Below are 19,122 nucleotides of genomic sequence, written 5' to 3' on the forward strand. Positions count from 1 at the left end.
GGAATCACTGGGTTGTTGTAGGTTTTTTCGGACTATATGGCCATGTTCTAGAGGCATTCTCTCCTGACGTTTTGCCTGCATCTATGGCAAGCATCCTCAGAGGCTGTGAGGTCTGTTGGAACTAGGAAAAAGGGTTTATATGTCTGTGGAATGAGCAGATTGGGACAAAGGACTCTTGTCTGTTGGAGCGAGGTGTGAATGTTTCAACTGACCACCTTGATTAGCATTTGATGGCTTGGCAGTGCCAGGGGCAATCTTTTGTTGAGAGGTGATTAGATGTCCTTGTTGTAGGTTTTTTCGGGCTATATGGTCATGGTCTAGAGGCATTCTCTCCTGACGTTTCGCCTGCATCTATGGCAAGCATCCTCAGAGGTTGTGAGGTCTGTTGGAACTAGGAAAACAGGGTTTATATATCTGTGGAATGACCAGGGTGGGACAAAAGACTCTTGTCTGCTGGAGCTAGGTGGGAATGTTTCAACTGACCACCTGGATTAGCATTTGATGGCCTGGCAGTGCCTCTAGCATTCTCTCCTGACATTTCGCCTGCATCTATGGCGAGCATCCTCAGAGGTAGTGAGGTCACTTGCCATAGATGCAGGCGAAACGTCAGGAGAGAATGCCTCTAGACCATGGCCATATAGCCCGAAAAAACCTACAACAACCCAATAATGAACTTTATTTCTAACCTGCCCTATCTCCCCAAGGAGATTCTGGGCAGTTTCCAAACAAAAAAAGTGGCTAACATTCAATGCCTTCATGAAAACAAACGAAATCAAATGACCCGTTGGGTCTCTTCAATTCGATGATTCCTCTCTCCCCGTTTGCTCTGCGTCACAGCGAGGCCTCTGCTTCAGAGTGGGGTGGAGGCTTTGAAGCAGCGGCTGGATGGCCATCTTTCGGGGGTGCTTTGTTTGTGCTTTTCCTGCACAGAAGAAGGGGATTGGACTAGAGGGCCCATGGGGTCCCTAGGTAATTTTCAACTGTAAGCAAACAGTATTTTGGTGCCCCCCCCCCCCCCAACCAATCATTGATATATATTTTCTGTTTGTCATGGGAGTTCTGTGTGCCATATTTGGTTCAGTTCCATCACTGGTGGAGTTCAGAATGCTCTTTGATTTTAGGTGAACTATACATCCCAGAAACTGCTACTCGCATTGGCCTCTTCCAACTCTTTGATTCTATGATTCTATTCTATGATTCTATGATTAAGGCCTTCAATGACTAACTGCTTGCTTGCTGGACTGTAATTAAAAGTTGCTAATGAGAACTGAAAAGTAAACTCTGATAAGGACAGTGACAATGGTTCTTTCAAGTTAAGCAAATGTTTGCAACATTCCTTATGTTAAGAATCATAGAATCAAAGAGTTGGAGGAGACCTCCTGGGCCATCATCCAGTCCACCCCCATTCTGCCAAGAAGCAGGAATATTGCATTCAAATCACCCCTGACAGATGGCCATCCAGCCTCTGCTTAAAAGCTTCCAAAGAAGGAGTCTCCACCACACTCCCTCCGGGGCAGAGAGTTCCACTGCTGAACGGCTCTCCCAGTCAGGAAGTTCTTCCTCGTGTTCAGATGGAATCTCCTCTCTTGTAGTTTGAAGCCATGGCTCCATTGCGTCCTAGTCTCCAGGGAAGCAGAAAGGAAGCTTGCTCCCTCCTCCTCCCTGTGGCTTCCTCTCTCATTTATACATGGCTACCATATCTCCTCTCAGCCTTCTCTTCTTCAGGCTAAACATGCCCAGCTCCTTAAGCCGCTCCTCATACGGCTTGTTCTCCAGACCCTTGATCATTTGAGTTGCTCTCCTCTGGACACATTCCAGCTTAGAGTCAATATCTCTCTTCAATTGTGATGCCTAGAATTGGACACAATATTCCAGGTGCGGTCTAACCATTCAAGCTAAACATGCCTAACTCCTTAAGCCGCTCCTCATAGGGCTTGTTCTCCAGACCCTTGATCATTTGAGTCGCCCTCCTCTGGAAACATTCCAGCTTGTCAATATATCTCTTCAATTGTGGTGCCCAGAATTGGACACAATATTCCAGGTGCGGTCTAACCATTCAAGCTAAACATGCCCAGCTCCTTAAGCCGCTCCTCGTAGGGCTTGTTCTCCAGACCCTTGATCATTTGAGTCGCCCTCCTCTGGACACATTCCAGCTTGTCAATATCTCTCTTGAACTGTGATGCCTAGAATTGGACACAATATTCCAGGTGCGGTCTAACCATTCAAGCTAAACATGCCCAGCTCTTTAAGCCGCTCCTCATAGGGCTTGTTCTCCAGATCCTTGATTATTTTAGTCACCCTCCTCTGGACACATTCCAGCTTGTCAATATCTCTCTTCAATTGTGGTGCCTAGAATTGGACACAATATTCCAGGTATGGTCTAACCAAGGCGGAATAGAGCATGGGGAGCATGACTTCCCTGGATTCTAAACACTATAGAGGCCAAAATCCCATTGGCTTTTTTTGCCGCCACATCACATTCCTGGCTCATGTTTAGCTTGCTGTCCACGAGGACTCCAAGATCTTTTTCCCATGTCCTGCTCTCGAGTCGGTTCTGTGAGGGTGGCCCCTTCTCTCATGGGCCACTTCCCCCTCCGGCCTGGCTCCGTCCCTCTCTTCCCAGGACCGTAATGCTCTTAGTCGGAGGAGAGATCAAAGGCGACTTTGTTGGAGCTGCTCCTTAATCGAGTTCCCACCAGGCTGAGAAGAAAGCCCTTCTTTATGAAAGAGGGATCATATGATGTGGGACTGCCACTCGGACAGGCGGCTCGGCCGGGAAACCACAGAGAGGGATCCTGCCCTGGTTCCCCTTTGAAGTTTGCAAAGGCAAGACGGAGAAAGAGGAGAAGAAAGAGGAGAAGAAGGAGAAGTGTGTGGTGGAGAAGCGTGGTGGGTCAAAGGGAAAGGCTTTGCTTGGGCCCCTTTCCGCTCCAGGACGGGCTTGTCTTTGGTCTTTGAACATTAGGAAGAACTTCCTGACTGTGAGAGCCATTCAGCAGTGGAACTCTCTGCCCCGGAGTGTGGTGGAGGCTCCTTCTTTGGAGGCTTTTAAGCAGAGGCTGGATGGCCATCTGTCAGGGGTGATTTGAATGCAATATTCCTGCTTCTTGGCAGAATGGGGTTGGACTGGATGATGTCCCAGGAGGTCTCTTCCAACTCTTGGATTCTATGAGGCTGGATGGCCATCTGTCAGGGGTGATTTGAATGCAATATTCCTGCTTCTTGGCAGAATAGGGCTGGACTGGATGGCCCATGACTGTGAGAGCCGTTCAGCAGTGGAACTCTCTGCCCCGGAGTGTGGTGGAGGCTCCTTCTTTGGAGGCTTTTAAGCAGAGGCTGGATGGCCATCTGTCAGGGGTGATTTGAATGCAATATTCCTGCTTCTTGGCAGAATGGGGTTGGACTGGATGATGTCCCAGGAGGTCTCTTCCAACTCTTGGATTCTATGAGGCTGGATGGCCATCTGTCAGGGGTGCTTTGAATGCAATATTCCTGCTTCTTGGCAGAATGGGGTTGGACTGGATGATGTCCCAGGAGGTCTCTTCCAACTCTTGGATTCTATGAGGCTGGGTGGCCATCTGTCAGGGGTGATTTGAATGCAATATTCCTGCTTCTTGGCAGAATGGGGTTGGACTGGATGATGTCCCAGGAGGTCTCTTCCAACTCTTGGATTCTATGAGGCTGGATGGCCATCTGTCAGGGGTGCTTTGAATGCAATATTCCTGCTTCTTGGCAGAATGGGGTTGGACTGGATGATGTCCCAGGAGGTCTCTTCCAACTCTTGGATTCTATGAGGCTGGGTGGCCATCTGTCAGGGGTGATTTGAATGCAATATTCCTGCTTCTTGGCAGAATGGGGTTGGACTGGATGATGTCCCAGGAGGTCTCTTCCAACTCTTGGATTCTATGAGGCTGGATGGCCATCTGTCAGGGGTGCTTTGAATGCAATATTCCTGCTTCTTGGCAGAATGGGGTTGGACTGGATGATGTCCCAGGAGGTCTCTTCCAACTCTTGGATTCTATGAGGCTGGGTGGCCATCTGTCAGGGGTGATTTGAATGCAATATTCCTGCTTCTTGGCAGAATGGGGCTGGACTGGATGGCCCATGACTGTGAGAGCCGTTCAGCAGTGGAACTCTCTGCCCCGGAGTGTGGTGGAGGCTCCTTCTTTGGAGGCTTTTAAGCAGAGGCTGGATGGCCATCTGTCAGGGGTGATTTGAATGCAATATTCCTGCTTCTTGGCAGAATGGGGTTGGACTGGATGATGTCCCAGGAGGTCTCTTCCAACTCTTGGATTCTATGAGGCTGGATGGCCATCTGTCAGGGGTGATTTGAATGCAATATTCCTGCTTCTTGGCAGAATGGGGTTGGACTGGATGATGTCCCAGGAGGTCTCTTCCAACTCTTGGATTCTATGAGGCTGGGTGGCCATCTGTCAGGGGTGATTTGAATGCAATATTCCTGCTTCTTGGCAGAATGGGGCTGGACTGGATGATGTCCCAGGAGGTCTCTTCCAACTCTTGGATTCTATGAGGCTGGGTGGCCATCTGTCAGGGGTGATTTGAATGCAATATTCCTGCTTCTTGGCAGAATGGGGTTGGACTGGATGATGTCCCAGGAGGTCTCTTCCAACTCTTGGATTCTATGAGGCTGGGTGGCCATCTGTCAGGGGTGATTTGAATGCAATATTCCTGCTTCTTGGCAGAATGGGGTTGGACTGGATGATGTCCCAGGAGGTCTCTTCCAACTCTTGGATTCTATGAGGCTGGATGGCCATCTGTCAGGGGTGATTTGAATGCAATATTCCTGCTTCTTGGCAGAATGGGGTTGGACTGGATGATGTCCCAGGAGGTCTCTTCCCACTCTTGGATTCTATGAGGCTGGGTGGCCATCTGTCAGGGGTGATTTGAATGCAATATTCCTGCTTCTTGGCAGAATGGGGCTGGACTGGATGATGTCCCAGGAGGTCTCTTCCAACTCTTGGATTCTATAAGGCTGGGTGGCCATCTGTCAGGGGTGATTTGAATGCAATATTCCTGCTTCTTGGCAGAATGGGGTTGGACTGGATGATGTCCCAGGAGGTCTCTTCCAACTCTTGGATTCTATGAGGCTGGGTGGCCATCTGTCAGGGGTGATTTGAATGCAATATTCCTGCTTCTTGGCAGAATGGGGTTGGACTGGATGATGTCCCAGGAGGTCTCTTCCAACTCTTGGATTCTATGAGGCTGGGTGGCCATCTGTCAGGGGTGATTTGAATGCAATATTCCTGCTTCTTGGCAGAATGGGGCTGGACTGGATGATGTCCCAGGAGGTCTCTTCCAACTCTTGGATTCTATGAGGCTGGATGGTCATCTGTCAGGGGTGATTTGAATGCAATATTCCTGCTTCTTGGCAGAATGGGGTTGGACTGGATGATGTCCCAGGAGGTCTCTTCCAACTCTTGGATTCTATGAGGCTGGGTGGCCATCTGTCAGGGGTGATTTGAATGCAATATTCCTGCTTCTTGGCAGAATGGGGTTGGACTGGATGATGTCCCAGGAGGTCTCTTCCAACTCTTGGATTCTATGAGGCTGGGTGGCCATCTGTCAGGGGTGATTTGAATGCAATATTCCTGCTTCTTGGCAGAATGGGGTTGGACTGGATGATGTCCCAGGAGGTCTCTTCCAACTCTTGGATTCTATGAGGCTGGGTGGCCATCTGTCAGGGGTGATTTGAATGCAATATTCCTGCTTCTTGGCAGAATGGGGCTGGACTGGATGATGTCCCAGGAGGTCTCTTCCCACTCTTGGATTCTATGAGGCTGGGTGGCCATCTGTCAGGGGTGATTTGAATGCAATATTCCTGCTTCTTGGCAGAATGGGGTTGGACTGGATGATGTCCCAGGAGGTCTCTTCCAACTCTTGGATTCTATGAGGCTGGGTGGCCATCTGTCAGGGGTGATTTGAATGCAATATTCCTGCTTCTTGGCAGAATGGGGTTGGACTGGATGATGTCCCAGGAGGTCTCTTCCAACTCTTGGATTCTATGAGGCTGGGTGGCCATCTGTCAGGGGTGATTTGAATGCAATATTCCTGCTTCTTGGCAGAATGGGGTTGGACTGGATGATGTCCCAGGAGGTCTCTTCCCACTCTTGGATTCTATGAGGCTGGGTGGCCATCTGTCAGGGGTGATTTGAATGCAATATTCCTGCTTCTTGGCAGAATGGGGTTGGACTGGATGATGTCCCAGGAGGTCTCTTCCAACTCTTGGATTCTATGAGGCTGGGTGGCCATCTGTCAGGGGTGATTTGAATGCAATATTCCTGCTTCTTGGCAGAATGGGGTTGGACTGGATGATGTCCCAGGAGGTCTCTTCCAACTCTTGGATTCTATGAGGCTGGGTGGCCATCTGTCAGGGGTGATTTGAATGCAATATTCCTGCTTCTTGGCAGAATGGGGTTGGACTGGATGATGTCCCAGGAGGTCTCTTCCAACTCTTGGATTCTATGAGGCTGGGTGGCCATCTGTCAGGGGTGATTTGAATGCAATATTCCTGCTTCTTGGCAGAATGGGGTTGGACTGGATGATGTCCCAGGAGGTCTCTTCCAACTCTTGGATTCTATGAGGCTGGGTGGCCATCTGTCAGGGGTGATTTGAATGCAATATTCCTGCTTCTTGGCAGAATGGGGCTGGACTGGATGATGTCCCAGGAGGTCTCTTCCAACTCTTGGATTCTATGAGGCTGGGTGGCCATCTGTCAGGGGTGATTTGAATGCAATATTCCTGCTTCTTGGCAGAATGGGGTTGGACTGGATGATGTCCCAGGAGGTCTCTTCCAACTCTTGGATTCTATAAGGCTGGGTGGCCATCTGTCAGGGGTGATTTGAATGCAATATTCCTGCTTCTTGGCAGAATGGGGTTGGACTGGATGATGTCCCAGGAGGTCTCTTCCAACTCTTGGATTCTATGAGGCTGGGTGGCCATCTGTCAGGGGTGATTTGAATGCAATATTCCTGCTTCTTGGCAGAATGGGGCTGGACTGGATGATGTCCCAGGAGGTCTCTTCCAACTCTTGGATTCTATGAGGCTGGGTGGCCATCTGTCAGGGGTGATTTGAATGCAATATTCCTGCTTCTTGGCAGAATGGGGTTGGACTGGATGATGTCCCAGGAGGTCTCTTCCAACTCTTGGATTCTATGAGGCTGGGTGGCCATCTGTCAGGGGTGATTTGAATGCAATATTCCTGCTTCTTGGCAGAATGGGGTTGGACTGGATGATGTCCCAGGAGGTCTCTTCCAACTCTTGGATTCTATAAGGCTGGGTGGCCATCTGTCAGGGGTGATTTGAATGCAATATTCCTGCTTCTTGGCAGAATGGGGTTGGACTGGATGATGTCCCAGGAGGTCTCTTCCAACTCTTGGATTCTATGAGGCTGGGTGGCCATCTGTCAGGGGTGATTTGAATGCAATATTCCTGCTTCTTGGCAGAATGGGGTTGGACTGGATGATGTCCCAGGAGGTCTCTTCCAACTCTTGGATTCTATGAGGCTGGGTGGCCATCTGTCAGGGGTGATTTGAATGCAATATTCCTGCTTCTTGGCAGAATGGGGTTGGACTGGGTGATGGCCCAGGAGGTCTCTTCCCACTCTTGGATTCTATGAGGCTGGGTGGCCATCTGTCAGGGGTGATTTGAATGCAATATTCCTGCTTCTTGGCAGAATGGGGTTGGACTGGATGATGTCCCAGGAGGTCTCTTCCCACTCTTGGATTCTATGAGGCTGGGTGGCCATCTGTCAGGGGTGATTTGAATGCAATATTCCTGCTTCTTGGCAGAATGGGGCTGGACTGGAGGATGGCCCAGGAGGTCTCTTCCAACTCTTGGATTCTATGAGGCTGGATGGCCATCTGTCAGGGGTGATTTGAATGCAATATTCCTGCTTCTTGGCAGAATGGGGTTGGACTGGATGATGTCCCAGGAGGTCTCTTCCAACTCTTGGATTCTATGAGGCTGGGTGGCCATCTGTCAGGGGTGATTTGAATGCAATATTCCTGCTTCTTGGCAGAATGGGGCTGGACTGGATGATGTCCCAGGAGGTCTCTTCCAACTCTTGGATTCTATGAGGCTGGGTGGCCATCTGTCAGGGGTGATTTGAATGCAATATTCCTGCTTCTTGGCAGAATGGGGTTGGACTGGATGATGTCCCAGGAGGTCTCTTCCAACTCTTGGATTCTATGAGGCTGGGTGGCCATCTGTCAGGGGTGATTTGAATGCAATATTCCTGCTTCTTGGCAGAATGGGGTTGGACTGGGTGATGGCCCAGGAGGTCTCTTCCCACTCTTGGATTCTATGAGGCTGGGTGGCCATCTGTCAGGGGTGATTTGAATGCAATATTCCTGCTTCTTGGCAGAATGGGGCTGGACTGGAGGATGGCCCAGGAGGTCTCTTCCAACTCTTGGATTCTATGATTCTATTCTATGGTCTCTTGGAGGAACTGCTGAGCAGGCAAGAGGGTCAGGCGCCTACTCGGTTACTTGGGGGGCTTGGGTTGGGGGCCCCATCCCAAAGGAAAGGACACTTCCTGCTCCTTCTTCCTCCTTCACCCATAGAAGCCATCCTTCAGGAGCAAAAGATAACCCACGGCCGCTCTGCTTCCTTCCTTCCTGCCCAGGCCAGGGATCACACAAACTTGGGTCTGAGTAAGTAAATATACCCGTATTGACTCAAGTCTCAAATTTAATGTGCACCTCGATTTTCAAAACCTTGAAACCAAAGAAAGGATTTGCTGCTGAACTGAATGCACAACGGCAAAAAGTGCCCTAGAATCATAGAATCATAGAGTTGGAAGAGACCTCATGGGCCATCCAGTCCAACCCCATTCTGCCAAGAAGCAGGAATATTGCATTCAAATCACCCCTGACAGATGGCCATCCAGACTCTGCTTAAAAGCTTCCAAAGAAGGAGCCTCCACCACACTCCGGGGCAGAGAGTTCCACTGCTGAACGGCTCTCACAGTCAGGAAGTTCTTCCTAATGTTCAGATGGAATCTCCTCTCTTGTAGTTTGGCCATTACAGTTTCCGCCTGCTTAGAATTCCTTCTTCATACGTGCCGTAGAACGAATCTAGATGAATCGAGATGGGCTTGGTCGCCTTGGTGGATGATCTCTGCAGGGAGCTGGACAGGGGGAGTGTGACCCTGTTGGTTCTCTTGGACATCTCAGCGGCTTTCAATACCATCGATCATGGAATCCTTCTGGAACGACTCTCCGGGATGGGCCTCAGGGGCACGGTTCTGTCGTGGCTCCGGTCCTTCCTGGAGGGTCGGTCCCAGATGGTGAAGCTGGGAGATGCCTGCTCGGACCCCTGGCCTTTGACCTGTGGGGTCCTGCAAGGCTCTATTCTGTCTCCCATGCTTTTCAACATCTACATGAAACCGCTGGGAGAGGTCATCCGGAGTTTTGGAGTTGGGTGCCATCTCTACGCAGATGAGACACAACTCTACTACTCATTTCCACCTAACTCCAAGGAAGCCCCTCAAGTGCTGGACGAGTGCCTGTCCGCTGTGTCTATCTGGATGAGGAGGAACAAGCTGAAGATCAATCCCAACAAGACAGAGGTCCTCCTGGTCGATCGCAAACCAGACTGGGGTATAGGGTGGCAACCTGTGCTGGACGGGGTTGCACTCCCCCTGAAGTCACAGGTCCGCAGTTTGGGGGTCCTCCTGGACTCATCGCTTACGCTTGAGGCTCAGACATCGGTGGTAGCCGGGAGGGCCTTTGCACAACTAAGACTCATGCGCCAACTGCAACCATACCTCATGAAGGCAGATCTGGCCAGGGTGGTCCATGCCGTAGTCACCTCTAGATTGGACTACTGTAATGCACTCTACGTGGGGCTGCCCTTGAAAACGGCTCAAAAATTTCAGATGGTCCAATGGGTGGCCAATGGGAGTCCTCTTGGATTCAACACTTACGCTTGAGGCTCAGGCGTCGGCGGTGTCCGGGGGGGCTTTTCATAGAATCCTAGAATCAAAGAGTTGGAAGAGACCTCATGGGCCATCCAGTCCAACCCCCTGCCAAGAAGCAGTAATATTGCATTCAAATCACCCCTGACAGATAGCCATCCAGCCTCTGTTTAAAAGCTTCCAAAGAAGGAGCCTCCACCACACTCCCTCCGGGGCAGAGAGTTCCACTGCTGAATGGCTCTCACAGTCAGGAAGTTCTTCCTCATGTTCAGATGGAATCTCCTCTTTGCACAACTAAGACTTGTGCGCCAGCTGCGACCGTACCTCGCGAAGGCTGATCTGGCTGGCGTGGTCCATGCCTTGGTCACCTCTAGATTGGTCTACTGTAATGTGCTCTACGTGGGGCTGCCCTTGAAAACGGCTCAGAAATTCCAACTGGTTCAACGGGCGGTGGCCAGGATGTTAACTGGCACTCCTTACAGAGAGAGGTCAACCCTCCTGTTCAAGGAGCTCCATTGGCTGCCGTTTATCTTCCGAGCCCAATTCAAGGTGCAGGTGCTTACCTACAAAGCCCTGAACGGTTTGGGACCAGCCTACCTCTGTATGTGAACCCAACCGCTCCCTCCGTTTATCCAGAATGGGTGACGCCTGGCTTGAGAGCAGGACGTGTGAAAAAGATCTTGGAGTCCTCGTGGACAACAAGTTAAACATGAGCCAGGAATGTGATGTGGCGGCAAAAAAAGCCAATGGGATGTTGGCCTGCATCAAGAGGAGCCTAGTGTCTAGATCCAGGGAAGTCATGCTCCCCATGCTCTATTCCGCTTTGGTTAGACCACTTTACCTGGAATATTGTGTCCAATTCTGGGCACCACAATTCAAGAGAGATCTTGACAAGCTGGAATGTGTCCAGAGGAGGGCGACTCAAATGATCAATGGTCTGGAGAACAAGCCGTATGAGGAGCGGCTTAGGGAACTGGGCATGTTTAGCCTGAAGAAAAGGCTGAGAGGAGATATGATAGCCATGTATAAATATGTAAGAGGAAGCCACAGGGAGGAGGAGGGAGCAAGCTTGTTTTCTGCTTCCTTGGAGACTAGGACACAAGGGAGGAATGGCTTCAAACTACAAGAGAGGAGATTCCATCTGAACATTAGGAAAAACTTCCTGACTGTGAGAGCCGTTCAGCAGTGGAACTCTCTGCCCCGGGGTGTGGTGGAGGCTCCTTCTTTGGAAGCTTTTAAGCAGAGGCTGGATGGCCATCTGTCAGGGGTGATTTGAATGCAATTCCTGCTTCTTGGCAGGGGGTTGGACTGGATGGTCCATGAGGTCTCTTCCAACTCTTTGATTCTATGATTCTATGATTCTATGATCCGGAGAGGCCCTGCTCGCGATCCCACCTGCGTCGCAAGCGTGTTTGGTGGGGACGAGGGACAGGGCCTTCTCTGTGGTTGCCCCCCGACTTTGGAACGCCCTCCTCAAAGACATTAGACTAGCACCCACGTTGGCAGTCTTTAGGAAGAACTTGAAGACCTGGCTATTCCGATGTGCCTTTCTGGATTAGGATAACCCCCAGCACTACGTCCCAGAAGCACTTTATTAGAGTTTAAGATTCTCTGCACTTTGCACTTGCCCAGAATCCCAACATACCACATGTCACACCCAGCACTTTTTAACCTGTACCCATCACTGGCCCGGCCCTGGTTTTATTGCGTAATAGTGTAATGTTTTGTTATTGCTTATGTTTTTAATTTGCTTTGTCTTGTATTATTATTGTCTGTTGTTGTTGTGTTGAGGCCTTGGCCTTTGTAAGCCGCATCGAGTCCTTCAGGAGATGCTAGCGGGGTACAAATAAAGTTTAATAATAATAATAATAATAATAATAATAATAATAAGGCTTAGATGTTCTCCAGCTGGAGTTCTTTGGTCTTTAGGGCTGTTTCCCTGGAAATCTTTGGAGACTCTTATGACTGTTTCCCCCCGGAAAGTCTTGGATGCTCTTAAGACTGTTTCCCCCCGGAAAGTCTTAAGGGTTGAAGCTTTTGTACAGGGGAAGCTGTTCTGGAACGGGTGTTCCAGGGGCTCCAATTTTGTGTTTTGCACTGAGTGTTTGTTCATAGTCCTAAGTTGCAGGGACTTTGCAGATAGGTGGCTTCCTTTGGCTGCATTCATAGGGCAAGCCACCTGCCAATTATAGTTAGGATCTCTGATCCCGCCCCCTTTTTGCTTTTTGGAGGGAAGGGGCCATTTTTCAGTTAGTCACAGCAAGGGAAGCCAAGGCAGAGGATGCATACAGACGCTCCTCCTGTGCAAAGGCTTCGTCTTTTAAGACTTCCTGGGGAAAAACAGATTAAAGCCCTCTACAGATTCCCAAAGGGTTCCAGGGAACAGCTTCACAGCCCTGAGGATCTCCGGAGGGAGACGCAGTTCAGCCGGTAGCAGACCCAAACCAGTCGGGTTTAAGTTCACAGCAGCTTGGGAGGAGCTTTAAAGGGGAATTTTTCTGTTAAACAAAGTTTCTTGAAGATAGTGCCTGTTTCCTGTAAATGAGACTGCAAGATGCAACAGACTATTTAGAAATCTTACAATTCCTGCTTGTTCATTAATAAAGACTGTTGTATTTAAGTTCAAGTCTCCTAAAGCCTGCTTAATAGGGAAAGTTCCTCTAAAGGCTCCTTCTCGGGCTTCCCGCTGGACGCAAGCCTTGCATCCTCTCTTAGAAGCATTTAATTTCAGCTCCAGCGGCGACAGAACAGAAGCTTGCACACGTCCTGTACGTTAGCTTTCCTTGCTGAGACTAACTAAAAATGGCTCCCTTCCCTTCCCAATTGCCCTGAGCAAGGGGCGGGACCAAAACTTAACAATGATGGACAGGTGACTTGCCCTATGACTGCAACCAAAGGAAGCCACCTTTCTGCAGAACCTCTGAAACCCTGGACTGCAAGCAAACACTCAATACAAAGCAAATAAAGTTGGAGCTCCTGGTACAGCTGTACCAGCACACACACCATCATTTTGGGAAGGTAATTCAGCACAAAAGAGGTGAGCGTTAGATTCGAGTAAATAGTGGTATTTGGAGATGTCAGTTTTGCAAAAAGGAAGGGGCCGCTTTCCAGCCCCAAAGGCCCCTCTCCTCTTCCCAATGCAGGGTTTCCATTGGCTGACCCAAGGAAAGGGCAACCCTCCTCTTGGCTTGTCCCACAAAGGTGTTTTAGATACACACTGACTCTTGCCATTAGGAAGCAAGGCAGGTCTTTCCAGGGCAGGGACCCACCATCCAGGCAGACCGTGGCCTCTCTCTGGGCTCAAATGGCATTGGCTTTGCTGGCGCGAGGTTTTGGCCACTCCACCCTAGCCCTCCGCCTTCCAGAAAAGGAAGGAGGGACCGTGTGTGTTTTGGCACCAGGAACAGGAGCAACCAAGGGCCTGTTTTCTCCCCTCCCACACTGTTTGGCTTTCTCCTTGTGTTTATCAGAAAGGGCTTTCCCATCTAGTCCAACTCTGTTCAGCCACGCCAGAGTACACAAGTAAATAGCTCCTGAAAGAGGCCCATCCATCTAACCGATCTTGCAGCATCCGCAGCCCCCTCCAGTCTCTCTTTCCTCTGCTGGGTTTCTTCTTGTTTCCTTTCCAAGAGAGGGACGGTACACGAAGAAAGCAACCTGCAGATCCAGGACCCAAGCCCAACAAGAAAAGCGGCAGCAACAAGACTCAAGGCACGAAACCAACACTTTGCCTACTGCAAAGTTCTATCACACCAGTGCCTTCATTTATCTTACAACTCCCGGATGGCTGGCTTTCTCCTCCAGCAAAAGCATCCCCTCCACATTTCTTCCTCAGCTTGCCATCATTTTCAATGTTGGGTTCTTGTAGGTTTTTTCGGGCTATATGGCCATGGTCTAAAGGCATTCTCTCCTGACGTTTCGCCTGCATCTATGGCAAGCATCCTCAGAGGTAGTGAGGTCTGTTGGAACTAGGAAAAAGGGTTTATAAATCTGTGGAATGACCAGGGTGGGACAAAGGACTAATTCATCTTCTGGCTGATGTTGATATGGAGGTGCAGCAGTTCCTTGTCTGTGTTTGCGAGTTCGTTGCGGATGTTGTGAATTCTCTCTCGTAAGAGGTTGCGTTCCAGGCGGTCATAGATCCGGTGAGCCTGTGGTGTTTTGAAAGTCCTTTTGGCTGCGAGAAATTGTGGGATGGTATCTGTGTCTCTGCAGCGTAGAAGGAAAGTCAGGGAGCACAGTAGATGTGCTTTCCTGGTCCGTAGTTTTTCCAAAACAGATCTCACTACCTCTGAGGATGCTTGCCATAGATGCAGGTGAAACGTCAGGAGAGAATGCCTCTAGACCATGGCCACTCGAGGGGCTTCCTTGGAATTGGGTGGAAAGGAGTAGTAGAGTTGTGTGTCATCTGCGTAGAGGTGGCACCCAGCTCCAAAACTCCAGATGACCTCTCCCAGCAGTTTCATGTAGACGTTAAAAAGCATGGGAGACAGAATGGAGGTTTGGGACCAAGAAAACACACCTCACTACTTTTCCAAAACACACCTCACTACTTCTGAGGATGCGTGCCATAGATGCAGGTGAAACGTCAGGAGAGAATGCCTCTAGACCATGGCCATATAGCGCGAAAAAACCTACAACTCAATGATTCCGGCCATGAAAGCCTTTGACAATACATTGAACATCTCTACGGGGAGAAACTCTTCCAAGACACATGAAAATTGGAAAAACTAACGACCAGGAAAGCACATCTACTGTGCTCCCTGACTTTCCTTCTACACTGCAGACACAGATACCAACCCACAATTTCTTGGTCCCAAACTGTTCAGGACTTTGTAGATAAGAACCTACACCTTGAATTGGGTCCGGAAAATAAATGGCAACCAGTGGAGCTCCTTGAACAGGAGGGTTGACCTCTCTCTGTAAGGAGCACTAGTTAGCAACCTGGCTGCTGCCCACTGGACCATCTGGAATTTCTGAGCCGTTTTCAAGGACAGCCCCATGTAGAGTGCATTACAGTAGTCCAATCTGGAGGTGACTAAGGCATGGACCACCCTGGCCAGATCCGCCTTCACGAGGTACGGTTGCAGCTGGTGTATGAGTCTTAATTGTGCAAAGGCCCTCCCGGCCACCGCCGACACCTGAGCCTCAAGCGTAAGTGATGAGTCCAAGAGGACACCCAAATTGGGACCTGCGATTTCAGGGGGAGTGCGACCCCGTCCAACACAGGTTGCCACCCTATACCCCGATCCGGTTTACGATCGACCAGGAGGACCTCTGTCTTGTCGGGATTAATCTTCAACTTGTTTGTCCTCATCCAGACAGCCACAGCAGCCAGGAACTCATCCAGCACCCGAGGGGCTTCCTTGGAATTAGGTGGAAAAGAGTAGTAGAGTTGCGCGTCATCTGCGTAGAGCTGGCACCCAACTCCAAAACTCCGGATGACCTCTCCCAGCGGTTTCATGTAGATGTTAAAAAGCATGGGAGACAAGATAGAGCCTTGTGGGACCCCACAGGTCAAAGGCCAGGGGTCCGAGCAGGCATCTCCCAGCTTCACCATCTGGGAACGACCCTCCAGGAAGGACCGGAGCCACGACAAAGCCGTGCCTCCAAAACCCATCCCGGAAAGTCATCCCAGAAGTACACCATGATCGATGGTATCGAAAGCCGCTGAGATGTCCAAGAGAACCAACAGGATCACACTCCCCCTGTCCAGCTCCCTACGGAGGTCATCCACCAAGGTGACCAAAGCCATCTCGGTGTCGTGGCCAGGTAGGTAGAGATATAGATATAGAGGTAGGTAGATAGCTGAGATGTCCAAGAGAACCAACAACCAAGAGGGTCACCCTCCCCCTGTCCAGCTCCCTACGGAGGTCATCCACCAAGGCGTCCAAAGCCGTCTCGGTGCCATGGCCAGGTAGGTAGAGATATATAGAGGTAGGTAGATAGCTGAGATGTCCAAGAGAACCAACAACCAACAGGGTCACCCTCCCCCTGTCCAGCTCCCTACGGAGGTCATCTGCCAAGGCGACCAAAGCCGTCTTGGTGCCATGGCCAGGTAGGTAGAGATATAGATATAGAGGTAGGTAGATAGCTGAGATGTGCAAGAGAACCAACAACCAAGAGGGTCACCCTCCCCCTGTCCAGCTCCCTACGGAGGTCATCCACCAAGGCGACCAAAGCCGTCTCGGTGCCATAGCCAGGTAGGTAGAGATATAGATATAGAGGTAGGTAGATAGCTGAGATGTCCAAGAGAACCAACAACCAACAGGGTCACCCTCCCCCTGTCCAGCTCCCTATGGAGGTCATCTGCCAAGGCGACCAAAGCCGTCTTGGTGCCATGGCCAGGTAGGTAGAGATATAGATATAGAGTTAGGTAGATAGCTGAGATGTACTAGAGAACCAACAACCAAGAGGGTCACCCTCCCCCTGTCCAGCTCCCTACGGAGGTCATCCACCAAGGCGACCAAAGCCGTCTCGGTGCCATGGCCAGGTAGGTAGAGATATAGATATAGGGGTAGGTAGATAGCTGAGATGTCCAAGAGAACCAACAACCAAGAGGGTCACCCTCCCCCTGTCCAGCTCCCTACGGAGGTCATCCACCAAGGCGACCAAAGCTGTCTCGGTGCCATGGCCAGGTAGATAGAGATATAGATATAGGGGTAGGTAGATAGCTGAGATGTCCAAGAGAACCAACAACCAAGAGGGTCACCCTCCCCCTGTCCAGCTCCCTACGGAGGTCATCCACCAAGGCGACCAAAGCCGTCTCGGTGCCATGGCCAGGTAGGTAGAGATATAGATATAGGGGTAGGTAGATAGCTGAGATGTCCAAGAGAACCAACAACCAAGAGGGTCACCCTCCCCCTCTCCAGCTCCCTACGGAGGTCATCCACCAAGGCGACCAAAGCTGTCTCGGTGCCATGGCCAGGTAGGTAGAGATATACATATAGAGGTAGGTAGATAGCTGAGATGTACTAGAGAACCAACAACCAACAGGGTCACCCTCCCCCTGTCCAGCTCCCTATGGAGGTCATCTGCCAAGGCGACCAAAGCCGTCTTGGTGCCATGGCCAGGTAGGTAGAGATATAGATATAGAGTTAGGTAGATAGCTGAGATGTACTAGAGAACCAACAACCAAGAGGGTCACCCTCCCCCTGTCCAGCTCCCTACGGAGGTCATCCACCAAGGCGACCAAAGCCGTCTCGGTGCCATGGCCAGGTAGGTAGAGATATAGATATAGAGGTAGGTAGATAGCTGAGATGTACAAGAGAACCAACAACCAACAGGGTCATCCTCCCCCTGTCCAGCTCCCTACGGAGGTCATCCACCAAGGCAACCAAAGCCGTCTCGGTGCCATGGCCAGGTAGGTAGAGATATAGATATAGAGGTAGGTAGATAGCTGAGATGTACAAGAGAACCAACAACCAACAGGGTCACCCTCCCCCTGTCCAGCTCCCTACGGAGGTCATCCACCAAGGCAACCAAAGCCGTCTCGGTGCCGTGGCCAGGTAGGTAGAGATATAGATATAGAGGTAGGTAGATAGCTGAGATGTCCAAGAGAACCAACAACCAAGAGGGTCACCCTCCCCCTGTCCAGCTCCCTACGGAGGTCATCCACCAAGGCGACCAAAGCTGTCTCGGTGCCATGGCCAGGTAGGTAGAGATATAGATATAGAGGTAGGTAGATAGCTGAGATGTCCAAGAGAACCAACAACCAAGAGGGTCACCCTCCCCCTGTCCAGCTCCCTACGGAGGTCATCTGCCAAGGCGACCAAAGCCGTCTTGGTGCCATGGCCAGGTAGGTAGAGATATAGATATAGAGGTAGGTAGATAGCTGAGATGTACTAGAGAACCAACAACCAAGAGGGTCACCCTCCCCCTGTCCAGCTCCCTACGGAGGTCATCCACCAAGGCGACCAAAGCCGTCTCGGTGCCATGGCCAGGTAGGTAGAGATATAGATATAGAGGTAGGTAGATAGCTGAGATGTCCAAGAGAACCAACAACCAACAGTGTCACCCTCCCCCTGTCCAGCTCCCTACGGAGGTCATCCGCCAAGGCGACCAAAGCCGTCTCGGTGCCATGGCCAGGTAGGTAGAGATATAGATATAGGGATAGGTAGATAGCTGAGATGTCCAAGAGAACCAACAACCAAGAGGGTCACCCTCCCCCTGTCCAGCTCCCTACGGAGGTCATCCACCAAGGCGACCAAAGCCGTCTCGGTGCCATGGCCAGGTAGGTAGAGATATAGATATAGAGGTAGGTAGATAGCTGAGATGTACTAGAGAACCAGCAACCAACAGGGTCACCCTCCCCCTGTCCAGCTCCCTATGGAGGTCATCTGCCAAGGCGACCAAAGCCGTCTTGGTGCCATGGCCAGGTAGGTAGAGAGATAGATATAGAGTTAGGTAGATAGCTGAGATGTACTAGAGAACCAACAACCAAGAGGGTCACCCTCCCCCTGTCCAGCTCCCTACGGAGGTCATCCACCAAGGCGACCAAAGCCGTCTCGGTGCCATGGCCAGGTAGGTAGAGATATAGATATAGAGGTAGGTAGATAGCTGAGATGTGCAAGAGAACCAACAACCAAGAGGGTCACCCTCCCCCTGTCCAGCTCCCTACGGAGGTCATCCACCAAGGCGACCAAAGCTGTCTCGGTGCCATGGCCAGGTAGGTAGAGATATAGATATAGAGGTAGGTAGATAGCTGAGATGTACTAGAGAACCAACAACCAACAGGGTCACCCTCCCCCTGTCCAGCTCCCTATGGAGGTCATCTGCCAAGGCGACCAAAGCCGTCTTGGTGCCATGGCCAGGTAGGTAGAGATATAGATATAGAGTTAGGTAGATAGCTGAGATGTACTAGAGAACCAACAACCAAGAGGGTCACCCTCCCCCTGTCCAGCTCCCTACGGAGGTCATCCACCAAGGCGACCAAAGCCGTCTCGGTGCCATGGCCAGGTAGGTAGAGATATAGATATAGGGGTAGGTAGATAGCTGAGATGTCCAAGAGAACCAACAACCAATAGGGTCACCCTCCCCCTGTCCAGATCCCTATGGAGGTCATCCCCCAAGGCGACCATAGCCGTCTCGGTGCCATGGCCAGGTAGGTAGAGATATAGATATAGGGGTAGGTAGATAGCTGAGATGTCCAAGAGTACAAACAACCAAGAGGGTCACCCTCCCCC

The 19,122-nt window shown here is 50.7% G+C and overlaps 1 protein-coding gene across 3 annotated transcripts in view; it reads left to right on the plus strand.

Moving 5' to 3' along the window:
* RAB27A (RAB27A, member RAS oncogene family) overlaps positions 1 to 19,122 on the plus strand; it is a 38,551-nt gene that overhangs the window by 894 nt on the left and 18,535 nt on the right. The window contains exon 1 of one of the 3 annotated variants that reach the window (XM_060755833.2): positions 2,692 to 2,889. The exons of 1 other annotated variant lie outside the window; for it this stretch is intronic. In XM_060755833.2, coding sequence (XP_060611816.2) covers positions 2,722 to 2,889 — 168 coding nt within the window. In that variant the 5' untranslated portion in view covers positions 2,692 to 2,721. Of the gene's footprint in view, positions 1 to 2,691; positions 2,890 to 8,580; positions 8,673 to 19,122 lie in introns of those variants that run through there. One more of the 3 variants, XM_060755836.2, reaches the window with a different exon arrangement.

Source organism: Anolis sagrei, chromosome 9, assembly GCF_037176765.1.
Source record: "Anolis sagrei isolate rAnoSag1 chromosome 9, rAnoSag1.mat, whole genome shotgun sequence".
NCBI classification, from domain to species: Eukaryota; Metazoa; Chordata; class Lepidosauria; order Squamata; family Dactyloidae; genus Anolis; species Anolis sagrei.